Raw genomic sequence first — 20,873 nt, forward strand, 5'->3', positions numbered from 1 at the left:
TTTTCTGGTGAAGTCTGAGTTGTCTGTATCTATTTTTTTGGTCAGATACTTCTTTGGTAATAAGCATGCATTGCTATTATAATATGGAAAAAATTCATAGGGGGATCTTATTACAAATAAATGGGTTTAATTCTTCCTTATTCTGAAACAAAAGCTGAATAAGTAATAACAGTGTAATTCCTTACTATCAAATTTCTATTCTAAACAGTAAAGTTATATCTGAAGATGCTGGGAAGAACAGAATTCAGTGAAAGAACACTTCAAGTAAAAATAGTATAGTATAGGCATATAGATGATCCCCCACTTACAGATTTAGGATTTCTCAACTTTACAGTGGTCTGAAAGCATTAAACAATCAGTAGAAACCATACTTCATTCCTTTTTTTCACTTTCAGAACAGTATTCAATAAATCACGAGATATTCAATCCTTCATTATAAAGTAGACTTGGTGTTGGATGATTTGGCCAACTACAGGCTAATATAAGTGTTCTGAGCATATTTAAGATAGTTAAGGCTAAGCTATAATGTTCAGTAGGTTAAATGCATTTTCAACGTACAATACTTGTAACTTATGATTTTTTTTTCTTTCTTTTTTTTGAGACAGAGTCTTGCTCTTTTCACCCAGGCTGGAGTGCAGTAGCATGATCTCGGCTCACTGCAACCTCCTCCTCCTGGGTTCAAGTGATTCTTCCGTTTCAGCCTCCCGAGTAGATGGGATTACAGGCACCTGCCACCACTCCTGGCTAATTTTTGTATTTTTAGTAGAGACAGGGTTTCACCATGTTGGCCAGGCTGGTCTCGAACTCCTGACTTCGTGATCTGCCCACCTCAGCCTCCCAAAGTGCTGGGATTACAGGCGTGAGCCACTGCGCACTATTTTCTTTCTTCCATATTTTTTAAAAACAGGGTCTCGCTCTGTTGCTCAGGCTGGCTGTAGTGCAGGGGCATTATCTTGGCTCACTGCAGCCTTGACCTCCTGGGCTCAGGCAATTCTCCCACCTCAGCATCCTAAATAGCTGGGACTACAGGTACACGCCATGACATTGGGCTAATTTTTTATTTCTGTAGAAGTGAGGTCTCACTATGTTGCCAAGGCTGGTCTCAAACTCCTGGGCTCAGGACTTTGATCCTCCTGCCTTGGCCTTCTAAAGTGCTGGGATTAGAGGCATGAACCACTGTGCCCAGCCACCTTATAATTAGTTCACTGGGACATAATCCCATTGTAAGTCAAGGAACATCTATACTTGGAAATACTTTTTAAATAATCAGGTAAAAACCATAAATTCTGGGCAGGCGCAGTGGCCCACACCTATAATCTCAGCACTGAGAAGCCAGGGCGGGTGGATCACCTGAGGTCAGGAGTTTGAGATTAGCCTGACCAACATGGTGAATACCTGTCTCTTCTAAAAATACAATTAGCCCGGCATGGTAGCAGGCATCTGTAATCACAGCTAGTTGGGAGGCTGAGGCAGGAGAATTGCTTGAACCCAGGAGGCGGAGGTTGCAGCCCGAGATTGTGCCATTGCACTCCAGCCTGGGTGACACTGCAACACTGTCTCAAAAAACAAAACAAAACAAAACAAATTCAAATAGCTACTATATTTATATGCAATAACAGCAACTATGTACTTAGTTTTTAAAAAGGTAACTATTACCCTTATTTAGTGGTAACATTAGCTAATGTTTCAGAGTAACAGCGCTGTTTAAATAAAACTTAATATCTGATGGCAATCATTCTTTTCAGCCTACATTTGACTTGAAACCTTGCTAAATTATGCAAGCCTTAAAAAGAAAGATTAGAATGGTATTTTAAGTTCTGTGCTAAGCCAGCTTTTTAAAGGGATTATAATATTTAAAAGCTAGGTGGACACAGTTCAATGGTTAATGTGCTAAAGCACTAAAGAAAGTACATCAAGTTGCTGACACAGGCAATACTTTGGACAATTCTGTATTCAGGAAAAGCAAGATGTCAAGATAAATGAACAGATAAATTATTCAGGAGAAATTATTTATACATGAAGCATCAGCTACAAAAGATGATCCATGCTAATATACAATGGAACAAAGATCTAAGAAACTGATATATATAAAGTTCCCTTCATGAAAGAGGTCAGAGAGACTAAAAAAAAAAAAAGTCAGGGCTACAGTATGACAAGAAAATGTAGAAAGGGATGAGGGTAGAAGAAAGCACAAAGACAGAATTAACATAGCAAAAGTAACTCAGGGGTGTCTATGAGGTGAGGTATATATTGAAACTAAGTGAGAAAGCAAATGTATTAAAGAAATGCGGCCGGGTGCGGTGGCTCATGCCTATAATCCCAGCACTTTGGGAGGCTGAGGCGGGTGGATCATGAGGTCAAGAGATGGAGACCATCTTGGTCAATATGGTGAAACCCCGTCTCTACTAAAAATACAAAAATTAGCTGGGCATGGTGGCGCGTGCCTGTAGTCCCAGCAACTCAGGAGGCTGAGGCAGGAGAATTGCTTGAATCCAGGAGGTGAGGTTGAGGTGAGCCGAGACTGCACCATTGCACTCCAGCGTGGGTAACAAGAGCGAAACTCCGTCTCAAAAAAAAAAAAGAAAGAAAGAAAGAAAGAAAGAAATGCTCTGAACAACTAGCAAAAATATGCATGAAAGCTGAGGAAGACCACAGTTATGACAAGGAATATAACCACATAGCTCTGAAACATGAGCAAAGACTGACACCCACAGTGTATTCTTCTCTTCCTATCTAGTAACAGAACCCAATATTATTTGAGGCAGCAATGCAAGCAGGAAACAACAACAGCTATATTCTCAGTCTCTTTTGGAGCTAAGTGTGGACTAGGTTCTGGGAAACAAATGAGCATAGAAGTGGGACTTCTGGAGACAAACAGGGGTGGGGGCCCCTCAGCAACCCCAGACGTGGGTTTGAGGAGACAGGTGGCTTACACCCCCTTTGCTGCTCTCCCCCAGTACCAAGGCAGGGTCCCCAGAGGAGCCAGCCACCCTCGCCACCACGTGGTCCCGACTCCAGCCCGCTTGCCCAGCCCTGCAGGCGTTTCTTCTGTGGGAGCGCCCCGCACGCTGGCTCGGAGTCCCGTCCTCCCCGCCGTCGTCTGCCTGTTTACACGTTGGAGTGGGGTCCTCCGTGGGCGGGTGCTGTCGGCCCCTTGTGCCCGAGCACCTTTCCGAGTGGACTCAACCATCCCTCACCCCCACCAAGGACCACACTGTGAAGTGATAACTGCCTTGAACCCTCCTTGCTGTTTTATTTATTAAACTTGATTTGAAGCCCAAAAAAAATCAGCCCTGCTGATTGGCATGATGGACATTGAGGTGACTTTGAAAATGAAAGCTGAGGCCAGGCGTGGTGGCTCATGCCTATAATCCCAACACTTTGGGAGGCTGAGGTGGGCAGATCATGAGGTCAGGAGTTCGAGACCAGCCTGACCAACATTGTAAAACCCAGTTTCTACTAAAAAAAAAAAAAAAAGAAAAAAAAAAGAAAAAAAAAAAAAATTAGCTGGGAGGGGTGGTGCATGCCTGTAATCCCAGCTACTCAGGAGGTTGAGGCAGGAGGATTGCTTGAATCCAGGAGGTGGAGACTGCAGTGGGTTGAGATTGCACCACTGCATTCCAGCCTGGGCAACAGAGTGAGACTCTGTCTTGGGGGGTGGGGGAAGGGAATGAAAGCTGGCCAGGTGCAATGGTTCACACCTGTAATCCCAGCACTTTGGGAGGCTGAGGTGGGCAGACCACCTGAGGTCGGGAGTTTGAGACCAGCCAACATGGTGAAACCACGTCTCTACTAAAAATCCATATAATTAGCCAGGCGTGGTGGCAGGTGCCTGTAATCCCAGCTACTTGGGAGGCTGAGGTAGGAAAATAGCTGGAACCTGGGATATGGAGGTTGCAATGAGCTGAGATGGCACCACTGCACTGCAGCCTGGGAAACAGAGGGAGACTCCACCCTAAAAAAAAAAAAAAAAGAAGAAGAAAGAAAATGAAAGCCTAAAGGATGGTGGAGAAGAAATATGGGAGCCTCAGGCCCTGATAATACTTTGATGATGACAAGCCAATCCTAGACTGTCCTTTTCTATATTCTTATAAGAGAAAAAACATTTCTTTCTTATTGAAGCCACTGTTATTACCCCCCACCCCTGATATATTTGGCCAAACCTAATTTTAGCTAACAGAAGCACTGATATTTGAAAAGATACAATTGGGTTTTATACTAAAGACCAACCCATGGAATAAAGATCCATGTTAGGTTAAAACTAAAGAAGTAATAATGGTGCTCACTTTGGCAGCACATATACAAAAATTGGAACAACACAGAAATTAACATTGATGGCCCTGACACAAAGATGATGTGCAAATTCGTGAAGTGTTCCATATTTTTAAGATAGTTGGAAAGAATAAACAATACCTAGTATTTGATAGCACAAGAGGGTTACAATAGTCAAAATAATTGTACATTTATAAATAACTAAAATAATATTATTGGATTATTTTAACACAAAGGAGAAATGACTGAGAGGATGGATACCCTGTTTTCCATGATGTGATTTTTTACACATTACATGTTTGTATAAAAATATCTCATGGGGCCAGGCATAGTGGCTAACACCTATAATCCCAGCACTTTGGGAGGCTGAGGTGGGAGGACTGCTTGAACCCAGGAGTTCGAGACCAGCCTGGGCAACATGGGGAGACCACGTCTCTATAAAAAAATAAAAATAAAATTAGCCAGGCATGGTGGCTCATGCCTGCAGGTCTAGCTACCCAGGAGGCTGAGGTGGGAGGATCACTAGAGCCTACGAGGTAGAGGCTGCAGTGAGCCAAGATCACCCTACTACAGTCCAGCCTGGGCTGGACTCAAAACAAACTCCCTCAAAAACAAACCAAAAAAACCTCGGCGGGGCACAGTGGCTCACGCCTGTAATCCCAACACGTTGGGAGGCCAAGACAGGTGGATCACTTGAGGTAAGGAGTTCAAGATCAACCTGGCCAACACAGTGGAAACCCCATCTCTACTAAAAATACAAAAACTAGCAGGACATGATGGTGTATGCCTATAATCCCAGCTACTTGGGAGGCTGAGGCAGGGGAATTGCTTGAATCTGGGAGGTGGAAGTTGTAGTGAGCTGAGATCACACACACCACTGCACTCCAGCCTGGGAAACAAAGGGAGACTCCGACTCAAAAAAAAGACAACTCATGTACATCATAAATATATACACTACTATGTACCCACAAAAATTAAAAACATTAATGACACATTATAGTTCACTTAAGCAAAATAAATACAAGGAAAATATAATACAGCCTAGCTAAGAGGTTCTTATCCTAAGGTCCATAAATGGGCTTCAAAAAGTCTGAAAATGCCCTGGAATCAAAAGAACATTAAAAAAAATTTTCTTTTATTTATGTATTCACATTTTTGTGAGACAGAGTTTCGCTCTTTTGAGTTCTCCTGCCTCAGCCTCCTGAGCAGCTGAGATTACAGGTGCCACCACCATGCCCAGCTAATTTTTTTGGTATTTTTAGTAGAGACGGGGGTTTCACCATGTTGGTCAGGCTGGTCTTCACCTCCTGACCTCAGGTGATCCAGCCCGCTTGGCCTTCCAAAGTGCTAGGATTACAGGTGTGAGCCACCATGCCTGGCCTTATTTATTTTTCAGATACAGTCTTGCTCTGTTGCCCAGGCTGGAGTGCAGTGGTAAGATCTTGGCTCATTGCAACCTCCCCGCCCCAGGCTCAAACGATCTTTTCACCTTAACCTCCTGAGGTGCATGCTACTACGCCCGGCTAATTTTTTATATTTTTTTGTAGAGACAGGGTTTCACCATGTTCGTCTCAAACTCTTGGGTTCAAGCAATCTGCCAGCCTCAGCCTCCCAAAGTGCTGGGATTTCAGGTGTGAGCCATGGTACCTGGTATCTTTTATTTTAAACTTGGGGGTACATGTGCAAGTTTGTTATCTGCAATTATAGTGTGATGCTGAGGTTGGGGTACAAGTGATCCTGTTACCCAGGTAATGAGCACAGTACCCATGAGTCAGTTTTTCAGCCCTTACCGTTCTCCCTCTCTCTCACTCTAGTAGTCCCTAGTTTCTACTGCTGTCATCTTCATGTCCATAAGAACTCGAGGTCTACTTTCCATTTACAAAGTGAGAACATGTGGTATTTGGTTTTCAGTTCCTGCTTAGCATAATCTACTCCAGCTCCATCCATGTTGCTGCAAAGGACATGATTTCATTCTTTTTTTGGCCGTGTAGTATTTGATGGTGTATGTGAACACATTTTCTTTCTCCACTCCACTGTTGATGAGCACCTAGGTTGATTTCATATCTTTGCTATTGTGAATAGTGTTGTGAAAAACAGAGAAGTACCTGTGTCTTTCTGGTAGAATTATTTGTATTCTTTTGGATATATACTCAGTAATAGGATTGCTGGGTCAAATGGTAGTTCTGTTTTAAGTTCTTTGAGAAATCTCCAAACTGCTTTCCAAAGTGGCTGAACTAATTTATATTCCCACCAACAATGTGTAAGTGTTCCCCTTTCTCCACAGACTCAATAGCACCTGTTGTTTTTTGACTTTTCAATAATAGCATTCTGACTGGTGTAAGATAGCATATAATTGTGGTTTTGATTTGCATTTCTCTGATGATTAGTGATACGGAGCATTTTTTCATATCACACAAGTTGGCTGCTTCTATGTCTTCTGGGAAGTGTCTATTCATGTCATTTGCTCACTTTTCAATATGGCTATTTGCTTTTTGCTTGTTCAATTGTTTACGTTCCTTATACATTCTGGATATTAGACCTTGGTTGGATGTGCAGTTTGCAAATATTTTCTCTCATTTGTAGGTTTACTCCATGGATGGTTTCTTTTGAAAAGAAACTGTCTCACATGTATATCCTGGAGGAAGTATGCTCACATGTATATCTTGGAGGAAGAACGTTCAGAGTATGAAGAGGAATTCAATCTTTTTTTTTTTTTTTTTTTTCCTGAGACAGTGTCTCACTCTGCTGCCCAGGCTGAAGTGCACTGGCATGATCATAGCTCACTGCAATCTAGAATTCCTGGGCTCAAGCGATCCTCCCACCTCAGCCTCCTGAGTATCTGGGACCACAGGTGTGTACCACTACCCCCAGCTAATTTAAAAAAAATTTTTTGTAAAACAAATAAAGGGTATTCAATTAGGAAAGGAGAAAGTCAAAATGTCTCTATTTGCAGATGACATGATTGTATATTTAGAAGACCCCATCGTTCAGCCCCAATCTTCTGAAACTGATAAGCAACTTCAGAGCAAAGTCTCAGGATACAAAATCAATGTGCAGAAATCACAAGCATTCCTATACACCAATAACAGACTTAAAGAGAGCCAAATCAAGAACAAACTGCCATTCACAATTGCTACAAAGAGAATAAAATACCTAGGAACACAACTAACAAAGGATGTAAAGGACCTCTTCAAGGAGAACTACAAACCACTGCTCAAGGAAATAAGAGAGGACACAAACAGATGGAAAAACATTCCATGCTCATGGTTAGGAAGAATCAATATTGTGAAAATGGCCATACTGCTCAAAGGAATTTATAGATTCAACGCTATCCCCATCAAACTTCCTATGACCCTCTTCACAGAACTGGAAAAAAAAAACACCTTAAACTTCATACGGAACCAAAAGAGAGCCTGCATAACCAAATCAATTCTAAGCAAAAAGAACAAAGCTGGAGGCATCACGCTACCTGACTTCAAACTATACTACAAGGCTACAGTAATCAAAATAGCATGGTACTGGTACCAAAACAGAGATACAGACCAATGGAACAGAACAGAGGCCTCAGAGGCAATGCCACTCATCTACAACCATCTGATCTTTGACAAACCTCACAAAAACAAGCAACAGAGAAAATACTCCCTGTTTAATACATCATGTTGGGAAAACTGGCTAGCAATGTGTAGAAAGTAGAAACTGGACCCCTTCCTGACACCTACACTAAAATTAACTCCAGGTGGATTAAAGACTTAAACATTAAGACCTAACACCATAAAAACCCTAGAAGAAAACCTAGGCAAAACCATTCAGGACATAGGCATAGGCAAGGACTTCATGACTAAAACACCAAAATCATTGGCAACAAAAGCCAAAATAGACAAATAGGATCTAATTAAACTCCAGAGCTAGAAACAATCATTAGAGTGAAGCGGCAACCAACAGAATGGGAAAAAATTTTTGCAAACTACCCATCTGATAAGGGCTAATATCCAGAATTACAAAGAACTTAAATAAGCTTAACAAACAAACCCATTCAAAAGTGGGCGAAGAATACGAACAGACACTTTCCAAAAGAAGACATACATGAGGCCAACAAACATATGAAAAAATGCTCATCATCACAGGCCATTAGAGAAATGCAAATCAAAACCACATTGAAATACCATCTCATGCCAGTTTGAATGGCGATCATTAAAAAAATCTGGAGACAACAGATGCTGGAAGAGGATGTGGAGAAATAAGGACACTTTTACACTGTTGGTGGGAGTGTAAATTAGTTCAACCACTGTGGAAGACAGTGTGGCGATTCCTCAAGGACTTGAAATAGAAATTCCATTTGACCCAGCAATCTCATTACTGGGTATATATCCAAGGGATGATAAGTCATTCTATTATAAAGACACATGCACACATATATTCACTGCGACACTGTTTACAATAGCAAAGACCTGGAACCATGGTCATGGTTCCAAATGCCCATCGATTATGATAGACTGGACAAGGAAAATATTGCACATATACACCATGGAATATTATGCAGCCATAAAAAAACGATGAATTCGTGTCCTTTGTAGGGTCATGGATGAACCTGGAAACCATCATTCTCAGCAAACTGACATAAGAACCTTCACCTCCCATGCTCAAGCAATCCTCCCACCTCAGCCTCCCAAGTATCTGGGACTACAGGTGCATGCCACCACGTCAGCTAATGTTTGTATTTTGTAGATGCAGGGTTTCACCATGTTACCTAGGCTGGTCTCAAACTCCTGAGCTCAAGTGATCTGCCTGCCTTGGTTTCCCAAAGTGCTAAGGTTACAGACATGGGCCATTGCACCCAGGCTGTTAATAATGCAACTGAAGTAGCTACTTGTTCTTACTAATGATTTTATGAAACTCTCTTGCAAACAAGTACGTCATAGACAAATTATGTCTGCACAACTCTTAGAGCTGTTTAAAGTAACCTAATAGAAAGACAATGACTAAGGCCCATTCCTTATCTCCAGCTTTGTAAGTCCCAGGCTGCCTGTGACACCTGGACTGATGCTACTGGGTCCCCTAGATCCCATGGCAACAATGGAAAAAGGGCAGGCCAGGACAAGCATGAGGAATAAACAGTCTTTATTGGGCTCAGACTAGGAGTCTTTGGGCCGAGAGGACCTTGGTATATTTGTCAGTTTTATTCTCCATGTTCTTTTTGGCCTTTTCCCATAGCCTTATGAACTGTTTTTCTTCTGGTAATAGACTTTTCTCTTCTCCTCCAGAGTAGCCATCACTGTCTGGTATTTCCTGTCAGCCTCGTAAGCCCAGTGCTCCAAGTAGGCAAATTTCTTCAAGGCTTCAGATGCACAGCCTTGAGGGTGGCAGAAACCACCATCTGCTTTTCCTTGTCATACAGCAGTGAGGTTCCATCAAACACCCTGAGGTAGTCCAGGGTAGCCCGGCCTTGCTTGGTCTTGTTGGGGAGCATACCGCATGTGGTCTGCCAAAAGATGTGGCTAGAGGCTCATAAATGGTAGGGTACTTGAGAAGGGTTGCTATTTGTCTGCTTGCAGAGGAAGGCTAGGTACTTTAATTTGTTTCTGTAGAAACTGCCAGAAATGTTGATGTCCTTACAGCACATGACCACTACTTTCTCTGCTGGGTCATGATAGCCTCTAGGTAGCCCAGGAGTTGGACTCAGCTATCAAGCACTAGGACTGCCCCTCTGCCATCTTGGCAGCTGCACAGGAAAACTCTTGTCTGCTACATTTCAAATGTATTTCATGTTGAATCTTTCAAACAACTGGCTAACAGTAAATATCCAATAATATAAATGACACTTTTACTTTGAAGATATAATTAAAATTTCCTGTTGCAAATTTTGAACCCACATGAGTGTCAATTTCATCTATTGACTCTCTTACCTCCTCGTGGTAACTCTGTGTGAAGATAGGCCAGTCCTCTGGTCACAGAATGAGCAAGACGGCAAGAGCTTACCCAGTCACTTGTGTGGAGACTCAAATACTTGCATAAAGATCCCTATATAGAGGGAAAAATGCAAAAGAGATAAAAAGGTGGAATTAACTTACTTTAACATGAAGAGGTAAGTTAGCATCCTTATAAAGAATTTGCAAATAGGCTAGGATTCCATGAAGATCCAACGAACTACAAGATTTCAGAATCTTGAAAGAATTAATATGACATTCTGGGTGTTGAGAGAAAAGGAGAGGATGGGAAGAAGGGGAATTAAAATATCAATTTTTTTTTTTTTTTGAGACAGAGTCTCACTCTGTCACCCAGGCTAGGGTGCAGTGGCACAATCTCGGCTCACTATAACCTCCACTTCCCAGGTTCAAGTGATTCTCCTGCCTCAGCCTCCCAAGTAGCTGGGACTACAGGCATGCACCACCAGGCCCGGCTAATTTTTGTATTTTTAGTAGAAACGAGGTTTCACTTTTGGCTAGGTTGGTCTCTTAACTCCTGACCTTGTGATCTGCCCACCACAGCCTCCCAAAGTGCTGGGATTACAGGTGTTAGCCACCACACCCATTCTAAACATTATCAATTTTTATGTCTCCAATATTAAAAATGATGAATGATTATTTCCTTTTAAACAATTCTTTGATAAAATTAAGAGACAAAACGTGTATCATTCACCAGTACAAATATAAATCATATTGTTACGGTTCCTAAGTAGAAAATAAAAGGCTTTTATAAATATATCTATGTATGTATTGGTGCTGCTCAAAGTGCTTATCTACAAACTATTACCAGTTGCTGATGAGAAAAGGAGTTTGCATCAAAATGAATATCAAAGCACTGCTTCCTTCATCAAAAAACTTATCAAAAAAATTAAATATAAAAGAGAATAACAAAGAAAGAGGAGAAAGCTAAATAAACAGTATAATTAGTAATATAGCTCATTCACATTGTGGTGTGAGATCCTTACTCTATTGCAGACCATTAATAATCCAGCTTGTGAGTCAGTAATGCTCTCTATATCAATACAGTGGTCCTCTCTGAAGTCTGATTAACAACTAATAAAAATGTCAATTTTTTTTTTTTTTTTTTTTTTTTGAGACAACATCTTGCTCTGTTGCCCAGGCTGGAATGCAGTGGTACAATCTTGGCTCACTGCAATCTCCACCTCCCAGGTTCAAGCAAGTCTTGTGCCTCAGATTCCTAAGTAGCTGGGATTACAGATGTGTGCCATCACACCTGGCTAATTTTTGTATTTTTAGTAAAGACAGCGTTTTGCCATGTTGGCCAGGCTGGTCTTGAACTCCTGGCCTCAAGTGCTCCACCTGCCTTAGCCTCCCAAAGTGCTGGGATTACAAGCATGAGCCACTGCACCCGGCCTCAGTTTATTTTTTATGAGGTACTTACATTGGGATAATACTCCATTACAAGCAAATATTCCATGCGTCCATCTGCAGTGACTCTCTCATCTCCAACTATAAAGCGGGCAATGTTGTCATGTTCCATCAAAGGCACTCTGTAAATGTTCTTTTCATTGATAAAATTCTGACGGTTTGCAAAGGAAAACACTTTTACAGCAACCAGACGCTCATCCAACGAGCCTTTATATACTGCTCCGTATCGACCTCGGCCAATCAGCTATATGTGTTTTAAAGAAAGCAAGGTATTCCCATGTGCATGTTCAAAGAGTAAGCAAAAAAAAAAAAAAAAAAAAAAAAAAAGAAGAAGAAGAAAAAAGAAAGGTATTAATTAGTATCATAATCGAACAATCAAATTTACTAAACAATAAAGTACAAATTTATATGGAATGTCACAGCTCTCCGTTGCTTACAGTTTATTATCAAGAAATCAATAAATTTTGTTCTAGTATGGTTGATGAAGCTCCTACCAGACCCAGTCTCCCCATAGATAGCATTTATAAATGCCAGACAAAATTTTTTAAAAATTTCTAAAGGCAGACAGATCTTGAGAGTCATTAAGGCTTTGAGAAAAACGTGGCATGGGGTGAGCTACCCGTTTTTTTTTTTTTTTTTTTTTTTGGAGACTGAATCTCACTCTGTCACCCAGGCTGGAGTGCAATGGTGCTATATCGGCTCACTGCAACCTCTGCCTCCCGGGTTCAGGTGATTCTCCTGTCTCAGCCTCCTGAGTAGCTGGGATTACAGGTGTGTGCCACAGTGCCCAGCTAATTTTTTTATTTTTAGTAGAGATGAGGTTTCACCATCTTGGCCTGGCTGCTCTGGGACTCCTGACCTCGTGATCCATCCATCTCGGCCTCCCAAAGTGCTCGGATTATAGGCGTGAGCTTCTGCCCGGCCTGAGCTACCCATTTTACAGCTTTTAGCCTGAGAGCAGGCTGAAATTAGCACTGTAGTGGAACTAAACTTGCTAAAGAAAACTGTTTCTAGGCTGAGGGTGGTAGCTCACACTTGTAACTCGGCACTGGGAGGCTGAGACGAGAGAGGTCAGGAGTTCAACAGTAGCTTGGCCAACATGGCAAAACCCTATCTCTACTAAAAATACAAAAATTAGCCAGGTGTGTGGCAAGCATCTGTAATTCCAGCTACTCTGGAGGCTGAGGCAGGAAAATCACTTGAACCCGGGAAGCGGAGGATGCAGTGAGCTGAGACCGCACCACTGCACTCTAGCCTGTGTAAAAGAGCAAGACTCTGCCTCAATTAAAAAAAAGAAAAGAAGAGAAAAAGGAAAAAAAAAGAAAGAAGAAAAGAATACTGTTCTGGCATTGGGAAACTCAGGGCATATTGGTAAAGCCACAGTTGCTGGCAAGTGAGGGGAGAACCCTAGAAAGGAGAAAGTCAGAGAGAGGGAAACTCGATAAAAGTACAAGACAGTCTCCAGCTAAAAATAAAATAACTGAACTGAGATTTGAGCTTCTGCCCCAGACAAGTTTGTGATATGTGTCCAACCAAGTTAAATGCTTACTAAAACAAACAAACAAAAAAAACTTGACACACTTTAGAAGAGTCCAGTGTCTCCACAATACAATATTCACAATATCCAGAATACAAAAAACTTACTGAACACACAAAGAACAAGCAAAATGCAACCCATTCTCGTCATTTTTGGCTTCTAGGGATTGCTTTCACTTTTTATTGAAATAGGTTAGGGATTTACCATCATTTATTTAAGGATGTATGTTGTATCTCATACACTATTTCCATGTTAAAATTATACAAAGTGTCCTTTAAAAAGGCTGTATCAATATATAGTTAATTCAGCAATTTTGGGGATGGTTTCTATGACTTAACCATGGTTAAACTTCCATGGGTTAATTAGTATTTCTTTCAACCTTGTAAACTGGACATTTTACTGTACATTTATTAGCCACACTTACTTCTTTTGTGAATTGGCAGTTAATATCTTTTGTCCATTTTTGGGGGGACGGGGTCTTTGTCGCCCAAGCTCACTACAACCTCTACATCCTAGGTTCAAGTGATCCTTCAACCTCTCAGTTTCCTGAGTAGCTGGGATTACAGGCGTGTGCCACCACACCCAGCTAATTTTTTAATTTTTTACCAAATACACGGGGTTTCGCCATGTTGCCCATGGCTTGAATTGAACTACTGGGCTCAAGCAATCCACCCACTTTGGCCTCCCAAAAATTCTGGGATTATAGGCGTGAGTCACCACACCCAGCCTTTTTGTCTATTTGCTGTAGAATGTTTCTTTCATCTTGATTTATATCAGTTCTTTATCAAGTTTTCCCTTGTATGTTGAATTTTTTTTTTCAAATTTGGCTTTTATCTTTGTTTATGGTATGTCTCTCCCAAAACAGAAAGGTCTTAGAATTTTTTAATATAGTCAAATCTATCATATCTATTATTTAATAGTCTCTGGTTTTGGGATCATAGTTTTCAAATCACTCTTAATAAAGATCATAAAAACACTTGTCATAGCAACACTTTTAATGTAGCTTCTGAGATATCACCAAATGAAACGTAAAGTCTATATATAAGAAGAGCCTTATGTATCTACAAAAACATGTAATATATGCATACAAGGAGTATTTATTTGTTGTCTACTATGGATTCCTTGGTGTCACACTGTTTTCAAAATTTCGTGTCTTTACTCTCATACCCTTTACAAATCTGGACTCAACGTCAACCCCTTTCTAAATATATTTTCTTTTTCTCTTTTAAGATGGAGTCTTGCTCTGTCACCTAGGCTAGGACTATAGGCATATGCCACCACTCCCAGATAATTTCTGTATTTTAGTAGAGATGGGGTTTTGCTACATTGGCCAGGTTGTTCTTGAACTCCTGACCTCAAGTGATCCACCTGTCACCTGTCTAGGCCTCCCAAAGTGATGGGATTACAGGAGTGAGCCACTACGCCTGGCCACATTTTCTTTAATAACCCCCTTTTCATCATTTTCTTATCCACTGTACTTTTCTTCATAGCATTTACTACTACTTGCAATTATATTATACATTCCTTTACCTGTCTGTAGATGCTCCAACACAAATATAAGCCCCAGGAGACACACCTGTATTGTTCACCTATATTATCAGTGCCTAGAATAGACCTTGATAAAAAACTGTTATTTAATAAGTAAAGGTTAAATAAATGAATGAATGTCTTAATGAGTGAATGAAATCACTGTTCCAGGTCTAGTATAATAGCAGAAACAAGAGTCCATAATCTAACAGCAAACTTACCTCCAACAGTTTCAGATTATCTAGGTCAAGAGAGGGTTCAGATGCTGCTGCCTCCATCATGTTCATACTGTGAAGACCTTGTTTACGGTCTCCTATAGGAATAGGAAAAAGGTTACTAATATATGTTTCCTTTTTTTTTTATTTTGAGACAGAGTCTCGCTCTGTTGCCAGGCGTCAGGCTGGAGTGCAGTGGTGCGATCTCGGCTCACTGCAAGCTCCGCCTCCTGGGTTCAAGCAATTCTCCTGCCTCGGTCTCCCAAGTAGCTGGGACTACAGGCGCGTGCCACCAGGCCCAGCTAATTTTTGTATTTTTTAGTAGAGATGGGGTTTTACCATGTTGGCCAGGATGGTCTCGAACCTGACCTCGTGATCCGCCCACCTCGGCCTCCCAAAGTGCTGGGATTACCGGCGTGAGCCACCACACCCAGCCTCATATATGGCTTTTAAAACATGATTATCTTTTTATGCTTTTTACAATATTATAGTCAAAAAGAAGAGCTGCAGAAAGATTGGCAGCAAGATTTACGCCTAATCTCAATAGGAATAAAGCTATTTACTAAACTTCCTAACATCTATAAATGCAGATGAATGCACAATAGCATGAAGGCCAAATTCTGGGAGACACTTAGTCCATGATGACTTAATTTAAAAGTTTAAAACCTTAAGTAATATTACAAAAACTTTAAAGAAGACTATATAGAAGTTATTCAAATAAATGAATGAATGAATGAATGCTGATTTCCTAAACAGTCCATCAAATCTACAGCTTATTAGAACCAACTGAACATTTGATGATACTGAGGAATTACTGCTATTTTTTCAGATGTGAAAATGGTACTATGAATATATATTCTTAAAGCCATTATATTATAGAGATAATATTTATAGATATACGATATCTAATTAACTACTTATATGATATCTGTGATTTGCTTCAAAATAATCCGGTAGCATGGAAAGGGGTAGTGACTGATAATTTAGATGAAACAATACGGTCCATATGTGATAATTATTTAGGCTGGGTGTATTCCGCATAACTTTGAGACTTTTTTTTCTTAACATAGGGAATTTAAATGGAGAAAATAAATTCTGATTAAATTGCATGTTTAATAAACAATAAGACAGAAAGTGGTGATTTTTACCTGTCAACATTCTGTATCCAAAGCATAATGCAACTATCAAAACAGCTAACACAGACACTGATGCCAAAGCAATGATTATTGTCTCATCTCGGTTAAATGAATGAGGTGGACCTAAAAGAAAACAAATTTTGAATTGTTATTTTTTTTAAAGTATTTTGTTAAATACTGACAGATTGCCCTTTAGAAAGGCTATATCAATGTATAATCAAATAAGTAATGTTTTTAGATCAAAGGAAATGAAAGAAAAAATTAGTAATAAATTTGTGATAACTGCAAATTATATATTCATACAGACTATTCCATATAGATCTGGAACACTGAAACACCAAGTAGGCGTGCTCCTAATTATTGAAATACCAGTTATGCCATGGAATAGCACAGACAGGATGGTATAATATTAAGAGTCTTAGAATCTAATAGTTTTAGAATCACATTTGGTTTTAAATCCTCGATTTCCTCATTTATAAAAATAGTACTCTGTATTTCCCAAGTTAGCTGTGAGGTTTAGATGGCAGTCTAAGTACTTAGTACACTGTCAAGAATATGTTTTCTGACTGGGCACAGTGGCTCATGCCTATAATCCCAACACTTTGGGAGGCTGCTGCAGGAGGATCACTTGAGACCAGGAGGTCAAGATCAGCCTGGACAACATAGCAAAACCCCAGGCATTAAAACAAACAAACAAACCAAATTAGTCAGACATGGTGGCATGCACCTGTAGTCCCAGCTACTCAGAGGACTATGGCAGGAGGATTGCTTGTGCCCAGGAGTTTGAGGCTGCAGTGAGCCATGATGGTACCACTGCACTCCAGCTTGGGTGATGTAGTAAGACCATGTCTCTTAGAAAAACTTTAAAGTTTTTAAAAAAGAATATGTTATTATGCAATAAATGGTAGTTATGTTTATCAATATTGATTTTATTATTAATAAAAATATCATGGCTCTACAGGCAGTCAAAACTGAATTGGACTTCAAGCTCAGTTCTTCCACTTAATATATGACCTTAGGAAAGTTTCTTCAACTATCTGGGCCCAAGTTTGCTCACCTGCAGAATGGAATGGGAACACACATAAGTAAATCACAGGGCTATGATGAACATGTAAACATTTTATGTGTTAAGTTCCATTCTGTGGGTCAGATCATATCTAGAGCAAATACCCTTTAGGATGGATGGCCACAAACTACAGCATATCCAAAAGAGAGCAAGTACAACTGTGAAGGTATGAAACCTCTGAACTGTGATGGGTAGAAATAACTGAAAGCATTTGATGATGAAAAAAAAGAAAACTTGGGAGGGTATGATAGCTGTCTTCATGCCAAAAAATGGACTTGATATGGACCAAGAAAAAATAACCAGTTCCAATTAATGTATCTGTAAGGATAACAATCTTTAGTTCAGCATACAGAAAAACATGGCTTATAAATAGACCTGTCTAAAATAGAATGAATTACCCTATGAAAGAGCTGTTTATTGTTTTACTAGATGTAGTCATGCAAAGTTTGGTAATACTGATCAGAGGCTGTGCTTGATGACTGCCAGTATCTTCATTCATTCTTTACATTCAATCAAAATCAAGCACGTTGTACTCAAATTAGAAGCTTCTGTGGCAAAGTAAGATGCCTCTATGGCAAAGAGTTCCTCTGATGGACATTCCTGTTCTAATGTATTTACTGATCTCAATCAAATTAAGTAGAAGTTGCTTATTAAAATGTCAAAACTATATTTCTGTAGAAAGATCTGTTGAAACAATACCGAAATACTCTTAATTTGCAGGCCATTTATTAGATTTTGTTTTCTCCTTCCCTCCTTCCCTCCTTCCTTCCCTCCCTTCCTTTTTTTCCCTTCCTTCTGTCCTTCCTTCCTTCTTTTTTCTTTAACAGAGTCTTGCTCTGTCACCCAGGCTGGACTGCAGTGGAACAATCCTGGCTCACTGCAAATTCCACCTCCCAGGCTCAAGCAATTCTCATGCCTCAGCCTTCTGAGTAGCTGGGATTACAGGCGGGCACCACCACACCTGACTAATTTTTTGTATTTTTAGTAGAGATGGGGTTTCACCATGTTAGCCAGGCTGGTCTTGAACTCCTGGCCTCAAGTTGATCTGCCCACCATGGCCTCCCAAAGAGCTGGGATTACAGGCATGAGCCACGGTGCCTGGCCCGTTTATAAGATATTAATAGATTATAACATATTGATCATTCTACCTCCTTTTAACATACAGAATAAGTTACAGGCAGAAAAGCTACATATAAAACTCATTTTACCACAGTGAGATATTATTTCACACACATTAACATGGCTACAATGTTAAAAAAGAAGAAAATCAAAAGCACTGGCAAGGATGTGGATAAATTAGAACTCTTGTACATTGCTGGTGGGAAATAAAGTGGTAAAAATACAGTAGAAAAAAGTTTACAAGTTCCTCAAAAAGTTAAACATGGAATCAGCAGAAGACCCAGCAATTTCACTCCTAGGCATATATCTAAAAGAACTGAAAACAAATGCTCAAACGAAAACTTCACACGCAGGTTCACAGCATTACTATTCACAATAACCAAAAGTAAATAACACAAATGTTCATAAACTGATGAATGGATAAACAAAATGTGGTATATTCAATACAAAGGAGTCACAAAAGGTTGAATACTCTTATGATTCCACCGAAATAAAATACCCAGAACAGGCCAAATCCATAAAGACAGAAAGCAGGTTAGTGGCTGCCAAGGACTGGGAGAGGAGGAAATAGGGAGTGACTGCTTATTAGATACTGGATTTCACTTATGGGGTGATGAAAACGTTTTTGAACTAGATAGAGGTAATAGTTGCACAACAATGTGAATGTGTTGAGTGGTACATTTTAATATGACTAATTGTAAGTTATATAAATTTTACTTCAATTAAAAAAAAAAAACTAAGGCTGGACGTGGTGGCTCACGCCTGTAATCCCAGCACTTTGGGAGGCCAAAGCAAGCAAACCACAAGGTCAGGAGTTCGAGACCAGCCTGACTAACATGGTGAAACCCTGTATCTACTAAAAATACAAAAATTAACTGGGCATGGTGGTGTGTGCCTGTAATCCTAGCTACCCAGGAGGTTGAGGCAGGAGAATCACTTGAACCCAGGAGGCGGAGGTTGCAGTGAGCTGAGATTGTGTCATTGCACTACAGCCTGGGTGACAGAGCAAGACTCCATCTCCAAAACACACACACACACACACACACACACACACACAACAAACACTAACTCATTTTAGAATTTGCTAAACCTAAAAGAGAAACTATTTTCAACACATAAATATATGCACACATACACACATATACAAAACTAAGTAATTTATAGATTCATGACTATACACAGATATTTTATGTCCTTATAGTTTTTGTTTTCCAGAAAATCATATAGTGGAATGATACAGTATATAATCTTTTCAGACTGGCTTCTTTCACTTAGCAATATGTACTTTATGTTCCTCCATGCTTTTTTGTGGCTTATAAGTTCATTTCCTTTTATCACTGAGTATTATCCAAGTTATAGATGTACCATAGGTTACCTATTCACCTACTGAAGAAAATCTTGGTTGCTTCCAAGTTTTGGCAATTATGAATAATTATTCGTAATTATAAATATCTGTGTAGGTTTTTGTGGGATGTAAGTTTTCAATTCATTCAGGGACATAATTGCTGGATCAAATGATAAGCCTATGTTTAGTTTGTAAATAACTATCAAACTGTCTTCCAATATGGCTGTACCATTTTGCATCCTCAGCAGCAATGAATGAGAATTCTTGTGTTCTGCATTCTCACCAGCATTTTACATTGTGTTCTGGATTTTAGTCTTTCAAATAGGTTTGTACTGGTATCTCATTATAGTTTTAAGTTGTAATTTCTAATGACCTATGATGACAAGTATCTTTTCATATAATTATTTGTCATCTGTCTATCTTCTTTGGTGAGGTATCTGTTCAGATCTTTTACCCACTTTTGAACTGGACTGTTTGTTTTCTTATTAGTAAGTTTTAACAGTTCTTTGTATATTTTGGATACAAATCATTTATTAGCTTTGTGTTTTGCAAATATTTTCTCCTAGTGTGGCCTTTCATTGCCTTGGTAAATAAGATAATGCTGGCATCATAAAATGAATTAGGAAGGGTTCCCTGTGCTTCCATTTTCTGAAAGAGATTATAGAAAAATGATGCTTGTTTATATATTTATTTAAGATGGAGTCTCACTCTAACCCAGGATGGAGTGCAGTGGCATAATTTCGGCTGAAAGCAACCCCTGCCTCCCGAGTTCAAGGGATTCTCCCGCCTCAGCCTCTGGAGTAACTGGGATTACAGGTGTTCACCATCACACCTGGTTAATTTTTGTATTTTAGTAAAGACAGGTTTTCACCATGTTGGCCAGGCTGGTCTCCAACTCCTGACCTCGGTGATCTACCCACCTCAGCCTCCCAAAGTGCTGGGATTACGGGTGTGAGCCACCACGCCTGGTCATGATGTTTCTTTAAATGTTTGCTAGAATTCAACAGTGAAACAATCTGAGCTTGGTGCTTTCTATTTTGGAAAATTATTAATTTTATTATATAATTACTATATATCATTATTATGTATATACATATATATACCTATTCAGATTACATATATGCCTATTAAGATTGCATATTTCTCCTTGTGTGAATTTCAGTAGATGTGTTTTTCAAAGAATTGATCCATTATACTTCAATTCTCAAATCTATGGACACAGAATTATTCATATTATTACTTTACTATCCTTTTAATGTCCATGAGATTGTAGTCATTACCCCTTTTCCCTTTGTGACTATTAA

At 39.8% G+C, this 20,873-nt stretch overlaps 1 protein-coding gene and 1 non-coding gene across 5 annotated transcripts in view; one reads left to right on the forward strand and one right to left on the reverse strand.

Annotated features, from left to right (window-relative positions):
• Nucleotides 1-20,873, reverse strand: part of BMPR2 (bone morphogenetic protein receptor type 2) — a 180,393-nt gene that overhangs the window by 35,164 nt on the left and 124,356 nt on the right. For all 4 annotated transcript variants that reach the window (XM_074399252.1, XM_074399251.1, XM_003925640.4 and 1 more), the window contains 4 exons: nucleotides 16,052-16,162; nucleotides 14,910-15,001; nucleotides 11,638-11,868; nucleotides 10,176-10,290 (listed from right to left, as the gene is read on the reverse strand). In XM_074399252.1, coding sequence (XP_074255353.1) covers nucleotides 10,176-10,290; nucleotides 11,638-11,868; nucleotides 14,910-15,001; nucleotides 16,052-16,162 — 549 coding nt within the window. The remainder of the gene's footprint in view (nucleotides 1-10,175; nucleotides 10,291-11,637; nucleotides 11,869-14,909; nucleotides 15,002-16,051; nucleotides 16,163-20,873) is intronic.
• LOC120364436 (U6 spliceosomal RNA) lies at nucleotides 4,279-4,386 on the forward strand. The gene has a single exon (XR_005579695.1). It is a non-coding gene; the product is annotated as a U6 spliceosomal RNA (small nuclear RNA).

The sequence above is a fragment of the Saimiri boliviensis genome, chromosome 5 (assembly GCF_048565385.1).
Source record: "Saimiri boliviensis isolate mSaiBol1 chromosome 5, mSaiBol1.pri, whole genome shotgun sequence".
NCBI classification, from domain to species: Eukaryota; Metazoa; Chordata; class Mammalia; order Primates; family Cebidae; genus Saimiri; species Saimiri boliviensis.